At 61.5% G+C, this 14,992-nt stretch overlaps 1 protein-coding gene and 1 non-coding gene across 2 annotated transcripts; one reads left to right on the top strand and one right to left on the bottom strand.

The window, feature by feature from the left end:
• Positions 1-335: 335 nt before the first annotated feature.
• Positions 336-5,278, top strand: LOC149861704 (sialic acid-binding Ig-like lectin 13). The gene is made up of 9 exons (XM_090053241.1): positions 336-1,163; positions 1,724-1,800; positions 2,000-2,112; positions 2,223-2,636; positions 3,169-3,474; positions 3,625-3,678; positions 3,883-4,149; positions 4,441-4,558; positions 4,660-5,278. The coding sequence occupies exons 1-9, from the start codon at positions 1,083-1,085 to the stop codon at positions 4,706-4,708; spliced, it is 1,479 nt and encodes a 492-aa protein (XP_089909367.1). The 5' UTR covers positions 336-1,082; the 3' UTR covers positions 4,709-5,278.
• A 1,129-nt stretch (positions 5,279-6,407) lies between these two features.
• Positions 6,408-6,603, bottom strand: LOC149861705 (U2 spliceosomal RNA). Its single transcript, XR_016443397.1, has one exon. It is a non-coding gene; the product is annotated as a U2 spliceosomal RNA (small nuclear RNA).
• Positions 6,604-14,992: the final 8,389 nt, after the last annotated feature.

The raw sequence follows: 14,992 nt of genomic DNA on the forward strand, positions 1-14,992 counted from the left end.
GTCCTGGTGGCCCTTGAGCCCCCTGCCATGCCCAGTGGGACCCTGGCCTCAGTTTGCCCGTCTGTGCTGCGCTTGGGCCCACGCCTGGAGCTGTCGGTGGTGCTGTACTTTGTGCTGCTGCTGCTGTCAGCCTTCTGCACGGCCGGCTGCCTGCAGGCCCTGGCACGGACCGGCTGGGCCACGGTCCCCTGCTGCTGGCCGCCTTGGGACCCCACAATGTGGCCCATGTGGTGGGCATTGCCCGGGGCCAGAACGTGGCCTAGTGCCGCCTGGCACTGCTGCCCGCTGCCACCACAGCCGTGCTGGACCCGCTGCTGGGCTGCACGGCCAAGAGGCGGGGAACGGGTGGGCTGTGCGGCGGGCTGCTTCGGAGGCAGGGGGCGGGGGGCGTTGCCAGTGGTGCTCCACCCGAGAGCGGGCTGCATCTGGGTGTGATGGGTGGCGTTATGTGTGGCTGTTTTTATTGCTCCACCCCAGACCTGGCTACATCTGCTGAGCAAATGAGCCCTGTTTGGATGGTGTTATATGTGGCTGTATCTCTCATTGCTCCAGCCCAGAGCTGGCTGCATCCCAGTGGGGAGTGAGCTCTATTATGTGTGTTGTTATATGTGACTGCCCCCGCCCCCAGAGCTGGCTGCATCTCACCTGTTGTATGTTCCCACCGGCTGCTCCTCCCGAGAGCTGGCCGCATCCCCAGCTGACAACCCTGGCCCCAAGGGGCCCATGCACAGAGCTGTACAGGGTCTTCAATAAATAAATCCCAGCTTGGAGCTGGTCATTGTCCCGTGGTGGGGCCGGCCCATACACCTGGGTTCCCTCCAGTGCTGGAGCCGGGTGGGTGCGAGCAGGGGTCGGGGCCCGGAGGCCTGGGCTCTCGCCCCAGCCAGGGATCTCAGGGCTGTCGTGGGAAAGTGCTGAGCCCAGCCAGCGCCACATGTCACCCACTTCCCCTTTCGGCTGCTGGACCTCCCCGGGTCCCCAGTCGGAGAGACCTCCCCACCACACTTCCTGTCCCAAACAGACTTAGGCTGTTCCGCTTGGCTACCAGCTCCTCCCTAGAGCTGGCCACATCCTGAGGTTGGATGTGTCCCCACTGGAGGCAGTGTCTCTGGGGAGCTGCTTCCAGCCGCTCCACCCCAGAGCTGGGTGCATCGGGGCACCAGGTAAGTTCTCCCATGGGCTGTTCTATGTGGCTGTTCCACCCCAGAGCTGGGCACATCCCAGGCCCTGGATAGGACCCTCAGGGGCAGGTGACAGGGGCCCGAGGAGCCAGGGGCAGGTGGTTGGGAGCCAGGGCTGGGAGCCCAGATGCCTGGGTCCCTGGGGGGAAGTGGGGGCTCGGGGTGAGAGCAGGGGGAGCTGGGAGCCCAGACACCCAGCATCTCTGGGGGGTGAGAGCAGGGGGTGCTAGGAGCCCGGATGTCCGGCATCCCTGCAGCTCGGGGGCAGGGAGGGAAGGACGGTCGATTTTTGTAGTGCAGTGCTACCCTAAGGTATACGGTAATCCCACTTCCTACCGTATTTCCAAGTATACCAGTGCAGCTGAATCTGGGGTCTGTCCAGCTCTGGGAGGGGAACGGGGGCTGCGGTGGGGGGGCCCTGGACGGCTGGTTTGGGGGGGTCTGGACCTCAGTTCTCTTTCTAGCTGCACGGGGGGGACGGGGGGAAGAGGAAGTTTCCAGGAAGGGCGGGTGGGGCTGTTCTGAGACAACGTCTCCCCCAGCCCAGACTCCTACTTCTGCTTTCGGCTTCCGGCTCAACGTGTTCCCTCCGGTCCGGGGAGCCCCCCCAGCCCTGCCGGTACCCCTCGGTCCTGACCCGCCCCCTGCCCCTTCCTCCCTCCCCCACTCGGGGAAGCCCCGGGCGGGGGGAAGTTCCCTGCCTCAGCTCCCCTCGCAGGTGTGTTGGGGGGGCTGCAGCGCCTGGCCCCGCTCAGCCAGCTCTGGGCCGGGAGCCGGGCGCCTGGGTTGTCTCCTCCACCCTCTCTGGCTCTTTCCAGAGCCCTGGAGCTGGGCCGGGAGTCGGAGGACCGGGGCCCCGGCGGGGGGGCAGGAACTCGAGCTGCCCCCATAGCGATGCTGAGAGCCCTGATCCTCGCCCTGCTCTGGAGGGGTAAGAGCCGGGGGCTGGGGGCGGGAGTGAGGGGCACCGGGGCCACAGGGGGCTGCGGGCGGGAGTGGGGGCACCAGCTGTGTGTCCATCCCAGCTCTCTGTCCCCGCAGGGTCCCTTCCCCAGCGGCCCCGATCCACCGACTACTCCTTGGCGGCGCCGGCCCAGATCACAGTCCAGCGCGGCGCCTGCGGCCGCATCCCCTGTCGCTTCACCTACCCCTCCTGGGCGGGTGCATCCTACCCCACGTCCACGCTCCACGGCTACTGGTTCAAGGACCCGGCCGATTATGTGTGGGGCTCCCCCATGGCCACCAGTGACCCATCTCGTGGCGTCTCAGCCGAGGCCCGGGGCCGGTTCCAGCTCTCGGAGGACCTTCAGGCCGGCGACTGCTCCCTGATCATCCAGGATGTGCAGCCCAGCGACGCCGGGACCTATTCTTTCCGCGTGGAGCAAGGGCAGTTCAAATACACCTACAAGTCCAACAGTGAGCGGCAACACACCCAGCCCCAGGTCTCAGTGCTGGGTAAGGCGTCCCCCCTCCAGCCCCCAACCCTCCTTCCCCTCTGCCCCCGGCCTGCAGAGGCCTGGTCCTGGCCTGACCGGGGTGTGCTCACCGCTCCACCTGCCCCTTCCTCTCATAGGCCACTCTCCAAGGCCTGCTTGGGACCCATATGCGCCCAGCTCTGGGGTGGAGCAGGTGGGGAATGGCCCAGGGGAACGGGGAAGCCAGCCCTTTGTCCCAGCTCTCCAGGTCCACTTGGAGCCAGGATGTGCCCAACTCTGGGGGGTCGGTGAAACAATCTGCCCTGGTGCCCCCCTCCCCCATGCCAGCCAGAGCGCCCCCATCCCCTGGCCTCATTGGGCCTCTATATTGCAGCCAGCTCTGGGGAGGGGCAGATGCGGATACACCCACCATGGGGGAGGGCCAGTGCCCCTCGCATACCTTAGCCCCCGGCTCAATACGTCGCACAATGCAGCCATGTCTGGAGTGGACCTTGGCCAAGTACAACACCTGCCACAACCACCCCCCAACCCTCCTCTCTCTCTCTCCACAGACAAGCCCATCATCCAGGCGCCCTGGCTGGATGGGATCCCTGGGAAGCTGCGGGCTGGGACCGCAGTGAATGTAACATGCCAGACCCCCAGCTCATGCTCCGAGACCCCCCCCAGCGTGGCCTGGATGGGGCCCTTGGAGCTGCCTCTGGCCCCAGCGAGTCGGGACGCAGGGGGCACCATGTACAGCTCCAAGCACGGATTCAAGCCCGTCGCTGAGGATGATGGGAGGGACCTCGTCTGCCGTGTCTCCTACCCTGAACGCAGCGGGATCACGGTCCTGGCCAGCGTCCGGCTCCAGATCGTCTGTGAGTGCCCCCGTCGTTCCCCGGAGCTGCAGGGGACTCAGGTGTCCGGGCCCCCTGCTCTAACCCCGGCCCCTGCCCCTACCAGAGCGGGAGGAACCCAGGCCTGGTGTCCAGATTCCCGGCCTGATCCGCGCTCTGTGGTTCCCCCAGACCCACCCGGGACCCTGGAGATCAGCGGGATGCTGAGAAGAGACGGACATGCTGGTGAGGGGCTGGGAAGCGGGGCCACTGGCGGGGAGGGGACCCTCGCAGGCTAAGAGGGGCCTGGGCTGTTTGGGGGCTGGATGGGAGACCAGTGGAGGCTCCACCCCAGAGCAGCCACCCCCAGCACTGTTACACCCAGCCCCCCACCCCAGACCCAGCCGCATCTCCAAACCACCTTGGTCCTAATCGTTTCTTGCCTTCCAGAACCAGTCATGGCGGTGCTCGTGGGTGACGCACTTCTAGTGCCAGCCTGGGAGGGGTCTGCACTCACCCTGACCTGCAGGGCTGGGGGCAAGCCCCCCGCCTCCGTGCACTGGACCCAGGGGGACAAGACCCTGAGAGACCCTGTCCAGGAGGGGCCAGCGCGCCTGGAGCTGCACAACTTCAGTGCCGCCAACATGGGGATGTATTGGTGCCAGGCCCAGAACAGCTACGGGGCGGCCAACCAGAGCGTGCGGGTCACCATGCACCGTGAGGGCCCCAGGGGATGCTGTGCTGCGGGGGCAGGGTGGTGGGGGCTGTGGGGGCACACAGAGGGGCTCTTCAGTGATCAGCCATGGTCCCCCACAGAGGTGCTAGACCAGCATCTGTCCAGCTGGGGCTGCAGTGGCCAATGGTGGCCACTAGGGGACACTATGACTTTAGTGTGGCTATAGGGACCACTGGGGGGCGCTGTGTCACCCCTGGGGGGGGCAAGAGGAGGCCTCGGGCTGGCGGCGGGGCTCTGGGGACGCATCACCTATCCCCTCATCGTGTTCGCAGCTGGTCCCGGCCCCTGGGCCAAGAGGCTCCTTCCTGCCCTGGAGCTCGTGGTCAAGGCCATGGTCATGGCGGCTGGCTTGGTGCTGGCCCACGCCCTAACGCGGTGCTGCTACAGCAGGTGAGTCACTGCCCACATGTCTCCCCATCTCCCTCCCACCCCACCTGCAGCCAGGCCCCCCGGGCCAGCTCACCGGGCTCTGTCGTCCATCCCCTCCACAGGCGCCTCAGGGTGGGAACCAGCGCTGCAGGGGCCGAGGCCGGCACGTAGACAGGAGCCCGAGGCCACCACAGACCTGCCTGAAGGGAGAGGACCCGCGGGCGCCACAGACCCCTGCCCCCCACCCCATGCCCTGTCCACCCATCCCTCCGTCACGCTCCACCCTGCTCCGCCTGCTGTCCACACCTGCCCAGGGAGATTCCCACCCTCTGGGCATTTATCCATCCGTCCGTCCATGGAGTTTTTCATGCCTCCATCCTGTCCTCCAGTCCTGACCCCCCCCGAACCCCCCCACTCCTCACTGTCCTGTGCCCGCCCTGGGCCCATTTCCCGGTGGGGGCTGGGACTTCACTGCACCCACCCTGTCCCGAGCCAGTCCCTCCCGCCCCACTCGGGCCTTGGGGCCTGTCCTGCCGGGCAAGGCCAAGCCGTGGGCTGGGTGCCCGAGCACCATCCTCTGTGGTGCAGACCTGGCACCAGTGCCGGATTAAGATATACTGGGCCTTGGGCAAACAGAAAATTGGAGGTTTCCCACACCCGGTTATAAACACGAATGTATCCAAAAGCAGTAATCACTAGACCAGGTAAATGCTTACATGGCTCCAGGACTGTGGCGGGGAAACCTTTTGTTTGAGTTGAACTTTTTATTACTGGACCATAGAAATAACTGCTGGCAGGATGAGTCCATTAAAACGGGTTGTGAGGGCATTTGTAGGTGCTCACCATGTCTGTGCAGATCCCACACTGGCATTTTGGCTTCAGTTGGTGAGGCCAAGGCTTTTCTTGAGGTTTATCCTCCACTTTGGACTGAGTTTTGTTGTCCTGAAGATGCAAAGGGATGAATGGGTTGGCCTGAATCAAAAACACGGACAGGTTAGTGAATCATTTATTTAGCCAGCTTTCATTATGAATGCTCGTGTGAACTGGGCCCATAGCCGCATGGCCCCTGCTCCTACTGAAGTTAATAATGAGGCTCGTAGTGATTGTGCTGCAGGAGCAGTCATTTGGAGAGCACCAAACTCCCTTGTAAAGCTCATGTAGCAGGTTCCTACGTGCAATATGGCAGAGCTGTAAATAGTTTGGGGTCTGCCCATCATTGCAAACAAACCAAAGAAGCAGCAGAGCCGAGTGGGCCAGATCGGGGCCCTGTTAACAGCCTTCAGATTTTATTCTGCAAGGGAGCTGGGACAAAAGGCTCCAGGGGCAGGTCTTTTACTGATTGGGGTAGGCAAAATTACCATGCGCCCAAACTGTGAGCACCGAAATGGACTGGGCACTGATAAGAGCCCTGTGAAGCAAGAGGACAAAGCCGCTCTGATGACTTGCCCCATCCAACTGCAGAGATCAAGCCTGTGGGCTGGGCTGTGATTGCTTATACATGTCACAAGCAGATGGGGAACAGGGAAGCCAGCCTTTCCTCCCAACTCTGCAAGCCCATTTGCAGCCAAGATGTACTGAAGATGCAAAGGGATGAATGGGTTGGCCTGTATCAAAAATACGGACAAGTTAGTGAATCATTTATTTAGCCAGCTTTCAAAATGGCCTGCCCTGCTCCCCTCCCCCATACCAACCAGAGTCCCCCCATCCCTTTATTGGCCCCTATAATGTGACCAGCTCTGGGAAAGAGCAGGTGAGATGAACACACTGGGGGGAAGGGGGGGCTGGTGCCCTCCCCTGTACCCCAGCCCCTGGGTCAATAGGCCTCACACTGCAGGCAGCTCTGGGGTAGAACATTTTTTTTTTCCCTCTGTTTTTTTGCGCCGGTCCTGGAAGCACTGTAATACCAGGTCAATGCATGGAGTGGATGGAGCAAGCTCCGGTTCCACCACCCAACACCAAAAAGAATCTGCTCAAGATAGACCTCCGATGGAGGACATATCAGAGACAATCACCTGCCCTGAGGTGGGAAGCACTGAGGAGAATCTGCCACAAGGGCAGATTAGTACAACACATCTGAACAGCTGGGGATCTGCTGAGGAGAAAGCCTGCCAGAACACTACCCCCACAAACCCTCCTCTCTCCCCCCACAGGTGGGCCCACCCCCCAGGCACCTTGGCTGGATGGGACCCCCGGGAGGCTGTGGGCCGGGACCATGGTGAATGACATGCGCCAGACCCCCAGCTCCTGTTCCGAGACCCCTCCCGGCATGGCCTGGATGGAGACTTCGGAGCTGCCCCTGGACTCAGTGCACCAGGACACTGGGGGCACCGTGTGCAGCTCCGAGTGTGGCCTCATGCCCGGCCCTCGGGACAACGGGAGGGACCTCGTCTGCCACGTCTCATACCATGGCTAGATGATCTGTTCAGGTCCTTCCTGACCCTAACTACTATGAAACCATGGGGTCAAGGAGATCACGACCCAAATCCAACTCGAGATCTCTGTGAGTGCCCCTGTCTGTCCCTGGAGCTGCAGGGGATCCAGGTGTCCAAGCCCACTGCTCTCATCCCCAGCCCCCAGTCCCCTCGCAGAGTGGGAGGGACCCCGGGCATCTGGGCTTCCAGTGTCATCCCATGCTCTGTGGTCCCCCTCCCCCCACCAGATGCGCCTGGGACTCCAAACATCAATGGGACCCTGAGAAGAGACAGACACGGTAAGAAGCTGGGGACTGGGGGCACTGGAGGGGACCCCCCTCCCCAGGCTAAGCAGGGCCTGATCTGTTTGGTGCCTGGGTGGGAGATGAGGTGAAGGCAGCACCCCAGAGCCAGCTGCACATCCAGTCCACCTGGCATGAGGCTCAGTGCATGGGGGATCCTAACTATCTCTTCCCTTCCAGAGCCAGTCACGATGGAGGCTGTAGGCAACCCTCTGTCAGTGCCCACCTGGGAGGGGGATGCACTCAGCCTGACCTGAAGGGCTGCAGTGCCCCCCACTCCCCAGCCCCTGCCCTGCCTGTGTGCACTGGCCCAGGGGGAACAAGACCCTGGGAGGCCGGTGCACCTGAAGCTGCACAACTCAGCACAGCCAACACCAGGTGGTATCAGTGCCAAGTCCAGAATGACTATGGGGGGGCAGCCAGAGTGGGCAGGTCACTGTGCAGTGTGAGGGCCCTGGGGAGCTCTGGGGGGAGCCAGGCAGTGGCCAATGGGGATCTCCAGGGGAAGCCAGAGGCAGATCAGCCCAGGTGGGGGCTGCAGTGGCCAACAGCAGCCACCAGGGGGCACTAGACCCATTTCAATGACCTGAGACCCACCAGGTGGTGTTGGGGCTCCTGTGGGGGTTGTTATAGCCTAGGGAGGCACCAGGGGGCACTATGGGGAGGAGGGCAGGCCAGGGCAGGGCAATTACCCCCGCCCCCCCCATGTGTTTCAGATGCACACGCCCCCCGCTGCCCCCGGGACCTGGGCATCAATATCTGTCTCCGAAGCCGATTGTCCAAATTAATATCAGGGACCACCAGGTCTGGCCCCCAGCACAGCGCTCACTAGAGGTGGGGCTGGAGGGGTCTCAGTGCCCCCCAGTGGTGATTGCACCCTAGAGGTGATTGCACCGGGTCTAGTGCTCCCTAGTGGCCTCCATTGGCCACTGCAGCCTTCAGTTGGATTGATACCACCCAAGAGCCCCCTGGGACCCGCATTGGCCACTGCATGGTGCCCCCAAGAGCCCCCCCAATTCTCCTCTTAGCACAGTGCTCCCTGAGCCACAGCTCCAGACAGGATGTGGCGCCCCCTTGTGGCCCCCAGTGGTATTGCAGTGGGTCTCGTGCTCCCTAGAGGCCTCCGTTGGCCACTGCAAGCACCATCCTGGCAGATTCACACCTGGTGCCCCCTAGAGGACCACACTGACTACGTCCAGTGCCCCCTAGTGCCCAGCCAAGCTGTGCCTCAGTTTCCCTCTTTCTCCCACAGGCAGCAGCTTGGAGCTGAGAGCCGTGGAGGAGGGCTCCTTGTGGGGCCTTGTGCTCCATGGACAGCAGCCCCCTGACCCTGCTGAGCCAGCAGAGAAGGGGCTGTGGCCTCAAAAACCCCCAGCTCAGAGCAGGGGGCAATGGGGTGGGGATCCTGAAGCCGCTTGGCCTCCTCTCTGAGGAAACTAGGGTCTACCCACAACACCCAGGGGAGTGACTGGTGGGGGTGTTTCTGGCTGGTGGTGGAGTGTGAGTGGGGGGCCCCAGGGGCTGGGGTTTCCCCATCCTAGTGTGGGGTTGGGAGCTCAGGTGCCTGGGTTCTCAGGGAGGAAGGCTGGGGCTGGGGGGGATCAGAGCAGGGTTTCCCTGCTGGGGGCCTGGGTTCTTCATGCCCTGACCCCCACAGACAGCCCTGCCAGCCGTTGGTCCCAGTCCCAGCCCATGGTGCCAGTGTGGTGCCACTGCTCCCTGTGGGTGGAGCCCCTGGCCTGGCTGTGCTGGGAGGTGAATGGGGTCACAGTGAATGGGGTCAACCCCTGGATTGAGGGGAGCCCCATGGACAGCACTGTGCACTGTGGGGGACACTAGGGACCATATCATCACCTGCACTGACTCCGACTGCCTCAGATCCTATGAGCTGCAGGGGCCATCAGTGCCCCACCACCCCACAGGTGAGAAGGTTTCCTCACCTGGGGGTGCCAGCTTTGGACCAGTGGGTGCAGCCAGCACTAGGGTGGGACCCGTGGGCCATGCAGGTCTGCCAGTGACATTGTCCTTCCCGCCGGGAGAAGCTGGCAGGTGCTCATCAAGTTCGGCTGCAAACTGGCCTTTGTGGTGACCAGCTTCATTCTGGCCTATTACCTGACCCGTCTCTTTTACAGGAGGTGACACTGCCTACCCGCCTCCTGTTGTCCCTGTGTCTGCACAGGCTCCATCCCTCCAGCCAACTCCGTATAGACTCCTTCTACTGGTCCCTAGATGCCTCCTCCCTCCATCCATCCTAGCTCCTCCCTCCCTCCCTCCCTGTAACCATCCATGCATGCATCCATCCATCTCTCCACTCATCCATCCATATCTCCATCGATCTCCAGATGCCGTCTCTATTCATCCATCCATCAATGCATGTTTAGATGACTTCCCTGCTCCATCCTTCCTTCCCTCCATCCCCTTACAGACCCTGCCTACCTGCCTCCCTCCATCCCCTCTCTGTTGCTCTCACTCCCTCTGGACCCAGTACTGCACAGGCTCACCTCAGTAGTGAGGGAGATAGGTAGGTAGATAGATAGGATCATATGAGGATGGATGTGTATGGGGCAGGTAGGTAGGTATATGCATAGACGGATGGATGGATGGATGGATGGATGGGTAGTGGATGGATAGACACTTGCTGCAGGATGGTCCCTGTGCACCTGTCCTTTCACTTCTTAGGTCTCACTGCTAGGTCCCCACTCCCTGCTCCAGATTTGTGCCATGGCACACAGTGCTGGGGGACCTGCCCCCCAGCCTGGCCCTGCATGGCAGAATGGGCCCTAGGCCCTGAGCAGAGCAGGAGGGACAGCGGGGTTGGGAAACACTGTGTCCACCAAGTCCCCAGTGGGGAACAGGCCCGGGGTGGGCACAGGATGTTGGGGAGTGGAGTCGGGGGGGTAGGACTGGAGGGGTGCATGGATGGACTCCCCCTGGGTCCTGGCTGCGGGAGGAGGGAGGGATGGGGAGATGCACAGGCAGCAATTCACCTGCCATAGCAGTGCCACATCAGGGCACCATGACCATGGCCTTGACCATGAGCTCCATGACAGGGAGGAGCCCACAGCCTGGGGGGCAGGGCCAGCTAGCAGTGGGATGAGGGGATAGGTGATGAGTCCCCAGAGCCCTGCCCCCAGCCCAGCACCCCCTGCTGCCCACCCTCCAGAGGTGACACGGTCCTGTAGGACTGCAATATGTCTAGTGCCTCCTAGTGGCCACCATTGGCCACTGCAGCCCCAGCTGTGTAGACGCTGATCTAGCACCTCCAGGGTGGCCATGGCTGGTCACTGAACACCCACTCCTGGAGCCCCCAGAGCCTGTCACCCTGTCCACCTGGCACAGCATCCCCCAGGGCCTCTCACAGCTCATGGTGACCTGCACAGTTTGGTTGGCTGCCCCATAGTTGTGCAGCCCACCCCAGATGGGGTCTCATTCTCCTGGGGCCAGTTCACAGAGGCAGGGGGGTTGCCCCCAGCCAATCAGGTCAGGGTGAGCATGGCCCCCTCCCAGGCCAACACTGAGAGGGGGTCACCTGCAGCCCCCATCCACTGGCTCTTGGAGGGAAGGGACGGTTAGGACCAAGGTGACTTGGAGATGCAGCTGGGTCTGGGGTGTGTGGCTGGGTAAAGCAATGCTGGGGGCATCTGGCTCTGGTTTGGAGCCTCCACCTTGTCTCCCATTTAGGCACCAAACAGCCCAGGCCCTGCTTAGCCTGGGAGGGCTCTCTCCACCCCCACCTCAGTGCCCCCCACTGTGTCCATCTCACAGGGCGCCGTTGATGTCTGGGGCCGGGGTGGGCCTGGGAGGGGGGAAGCCACAGAGCGTGGGATCAGGCCGGGAGCCCAGACACCGGGTTTCCTGCTGCTTCAGGGGGAGACAGGGGCTCTCGCAAACAGTCTCGGGCTGAGCTTTGGTCTAGGCATCCGGGCTCCCAGCCAAGAGCTGACTGAGTGGATCCAGATGCTGCAGGGCTGGAGGGGCACAGCCCCCTACTCCCCCCAGGACTTGCTCCAAGGAGAATTGAGAAGCAGCAGAAGCTGGAAGCAGAAGCAGGACCTGGGGGCATGTGGGCAAGTAGTGAAATACAGGCAAAGTGCGGTTCAGCAATTAGCTGCTGGCAGGGGAGAGAAACCAGGCATCCGGGCTCCTAGCCCCCCCCCCCCCCTCACCCCCAATGCCCAGAGACCCCAGCTGTCCAGGCTCCCAGGACCCCTGATTACCCCCCCAGCCCCCACTCTCCTCCCACAGATCCCAGGTGTCTGAGCTCGCAGCCCCCCGCTGCTCTCACCCCTTGGCCTCACTCCCCTCCCAGAGACCCGAGGCGTCCAGGGTCCCAGGGAATAGATTTGGCACATGTCCAGGTGCCCCTTCTTACACCCAGGGCTGCTCATTGTGCCAGACCCTTAATCGGTCCCTAGTGCTCGGCCCTGGACACTCTGTACATCTCTCCTCCTCCCGCTGAGCCTTGCTGCTGGGCACGGGCAGATCAACACACCGGCCTGTGGGGCCGGGCCCAGGGGTCAGGCTCAGGAGGCATCTGCAGTTGGTCCGTGCTTTTCCTGGATGGGATAGAAAAGAAGCCAGGGGCCAGTTTGCATGCGAGAAAGGCCATCAATGAAAATGCAACCTGAGGCAGTCAATGGGTAAGAGACAAGTAGGGGGAGGGAAGAGGGATGTAGACCTGGTGATAAGATATGGCTGGTAAATAGTAGAGCGATCCCTGGGCAGTCAGGTGTCAGGCAGGTTAAAGTGAACCATGAATTCAATGCCTATATTTACTCCATGATTTTTTGTATCCCGTAAGTTGATGAAGTGAAGTTTGTCGGCTCATCTGTGAAAGATTTTTTCTGAAATTCCTTTGAGCGCTGAGAGATTGGCAAAAGCGTGGTTGTCTTGTGAGAAATGTGCCCCAGCATTTTGTACCCCAGCTCTTGCAAAAAAGAATTTTTCCAACTATTTAGTTGGTCTAATAAAAAGTATTGGATTTACCCAAAGATCCTTGTCTGCCTAAATTAGACCTGGGCTTTCAAGAGGCTGGAAGTGCCCTTCGTGCCGGCATCGGCTCCCCGCTGCCACGCGGATTTGTGCTACTCTTAGCACAGAGGGAGGAGACCGAGGAACTCTTTGCTTTGCAGGGATACAGATCATAGCGGTGTTTGTCTACGGGCAAAAGTAATCTGAACTCTTAGGGAGGTGATATCTTTTATTAGACCCAAAATTGGCAAAAACTGTCTTCATGTTCAAAGTTTCAGGCACCTGCACCCTTCTTCAGGCAGAGGAGAGTGGCAAAATTTCTCCAGGGGCAAACGAAAATTCGTATTTCACAGGAGAGCTGAGAGGTGGTGTAAGATCTGGTTGGAAACCTTCATTTGGTGCAAAAGAGGCTCTGATCAAAGTTGGAGCAGCCGATTCACCTCACAGCTGTCTCATCACAAGCCGCACGCTGAATCATGCTTCTTTCTTGTCATGACATTTCCTGTTTCACAGGACAGTGGGGGACGCGGGGCTCTCCCGGGCGAGGAATTTCTCTTTGTTTTGCAGGCTTTGGATATGCAGACCGAGTTTGTCTAACTTGCACCTCTCTGCAGTGGTGCCTTGATCTTTGTGCCCTGGGCATCCACCAGCGCCTGTGACAGAGCAGAGGATTCACCCACAAGTCCCGGCCTCCACTGCAGGCGCTCCGGCGGCAGCAGAGCTCAGCCCAGCTCCCACACGAGGCATGAATAACCCCCGGGTCCCTGCCCTCTGTGCCTCGCCAACAGCCATGCTGGGGTGTCCTGCGGCACGGCCAGGCACTACTGCGCGCCTGTCCGGGAGAAGGGGCCACTCTCCCTGTGTGGCACCTCAGCGCCAGGCACCAGCAACTCCTGCACAGCTGCGGTGCCGCGCTCTCCCCCGCAGCGGGCCCGTGTCATCAGCGCTGCCGTTGCCTGCGCCATCTGCCACAAGTTGCCCTCGAGCTGCTGCAGCTGGCCCCACGTCACCACCTTTTTGCCCGCTGCCTCCCGCAGCCGCTCACGCAGGCCGAAGAGCTGCTGGTCCCGACTTCGCAGCTCCCGCACGGCAGCCCACAGCTACATGCCCTGCTCCAGTGCCTTGCGCCACGCTGGGTTGGTTAGTGGGCAAACTGACAGCTGCTCAGCTTGCCCCGGGCATGCACATGTCTTCCCCTCTGAAATTTTCCCAGGGGCAGGGGCCCCTGGGCCCGGGCCCTGCAGGCCCATGTATTAATCTGCCCCTGCCCAAGGGCTGGGACCTTGCAGTGATGCCCAATGGCTGGAGGAGAGGTATACAGAGAATGTGCAGCGCCGAGCACGGGGGAGTGATTAAGTGTAGCACAATGAGCAGCCTCAGGTCTAATGGGGGGCAGCCTGGACACTGTCCTCTGGGAGCCGGGATGCCTGGGTTATCTCCAGCTCTGGCCCTGGGTGCCTGGCCAGGGCAGGGGAATTCCCAGCACCCCGTGGCCCCCAGTGGTGGGAAGTGGAGGTGCTACCCCCTCCCCCAAGTCGCCATCCTTCTCTGCAGGAGCTCGGACGCCTGGGCTCCTTTCTGCTCTGGGAGGGGAGTAGGGCTGGGGGCGAGAGCAGGGGGCCTGGGAGCCCGGATGCCTGCGCTCTCTCCCTTGGCAGCAGGGAGGTGCCAAACCTGACTTCAGCTTGGTTTTCAGCCACTTTCCCTTCCGGCCCTACTGGTGCCTGTCCTAGCCCTAGCCCTGGCTGCAGCCGTGTCTGGTCCATTGTCCCCACCTCCAGTCCCAAATGGGCCCTGGCTGTTTCCCGGCAGCTTCACCCCAGAGCTGGGCACATCTCAGGGCACAACAGACCTCCACAATTGCCCCCAGCACCCGGATCCAATCCGGTAAGTGGTTTTGGGCTGAAGAGGCTGGAAATGCCACAAGAAAAGTGCTTGGGGAAGAATGTAACCTGGGTGCACCCAAGGGTGTGCCCTGTTCTCAGTGGGCTGGGACGGGTCGGCAGGAGGGTGCGGTGAGGGGTGCTGGAATCCCGGGCGGAGCCCCCTCTCCCCTGCCCTCTCGGTGGGGTTCGCCCAGGCCCAAAGCGCCTCACTCTGTACAACTTACTGAGTTACCAACATTTGTATATTAAACTCTTTAAGATGCACTCAATTACAGATATAGATACACATCTACATATAAAGGTCTGTTAGCAAGAGGAAGTCTGCCCTAGGGAGGGCATTGGGGTAAGCACCCATGCCTCAGGTCCAGAAGACGGGTGGACCCCAGGACACGCAATCCAGCAAGTTTATACCATAAGTGGGTTAGCTAATAAAGACATCCTTGCAGAGCCCATTATACAGAATTAGTACACCCAACTCTTTATAGCAACAACAATAACAATAGATGCTGAATGGGAAATATACCTACACCCAATATTAGACGTGCCCTATCTGGGTTCCAACCACTTGGTCCCTCGAATGGGACAGGGCAGGGGGTGGCAACCCCTGGCACGCGTGCTGAGCATGGCACGCAGGGCCACTTTCCTTGGCACACCTTGGGGCAGGGAGGCAGCAGCTGTTTGCAGCTGGCCTGGCTCTCGGGAGCTGCTGCCAGCCAGGAGCCCAGGCTGCTCCCAGCAGGCCGCTGGGATGCCGCAAGCCCTGCTGAGAGCTGCCTGGGCTCTGTTGCTATCAGCAGCTCCCCAGAACATGGGCCAGCCGCAAACATCTGCTGCCTGCTGGCCCCAGCCTGCCCTGCCACACTCCCCCTGCAGGCCACAGAGCCT

The sequence above is a fragment of the Crocodylus siamensis genome, chromosome 6 (assembly GCF_052110815.1).
Source record: "Crocodylus siamensis isolate JL-2025a chromosome 6, ASM5211081v1, whole genome shotgun sequence".
In the NCBI taxonomy this organism is placed as follows: Eukaryota; Metazoa; Chordata; order Crocodylia; family Crocodylidae; genus Crocodylus; species Crocodylus siamensis.

Coding starts and splice junctions, on each gene's coding strand:
- LOC149861704 (XM_090053241.1), top strand. CDS start 1,083: ATGTGTCCCCACTGGAGGCAGTGTCTCTGGGGAGCTGCTTCCAGCCGC. Junction 2,637..3,168: donor GCCCCAGGTCTCAGTGCTGG/GTAAGGCGTCCC, acceptor CTCTCTCCACAG/ACAAGCCCATCATCCAGGCG. Junction 4,150..4,440: donor CGTGCGGGTCACCATGCACC/GTGAGGGCCCCA, acceptor TCGTGTTCGCAG/CTGGTCCCGGCCCCTGGGCC.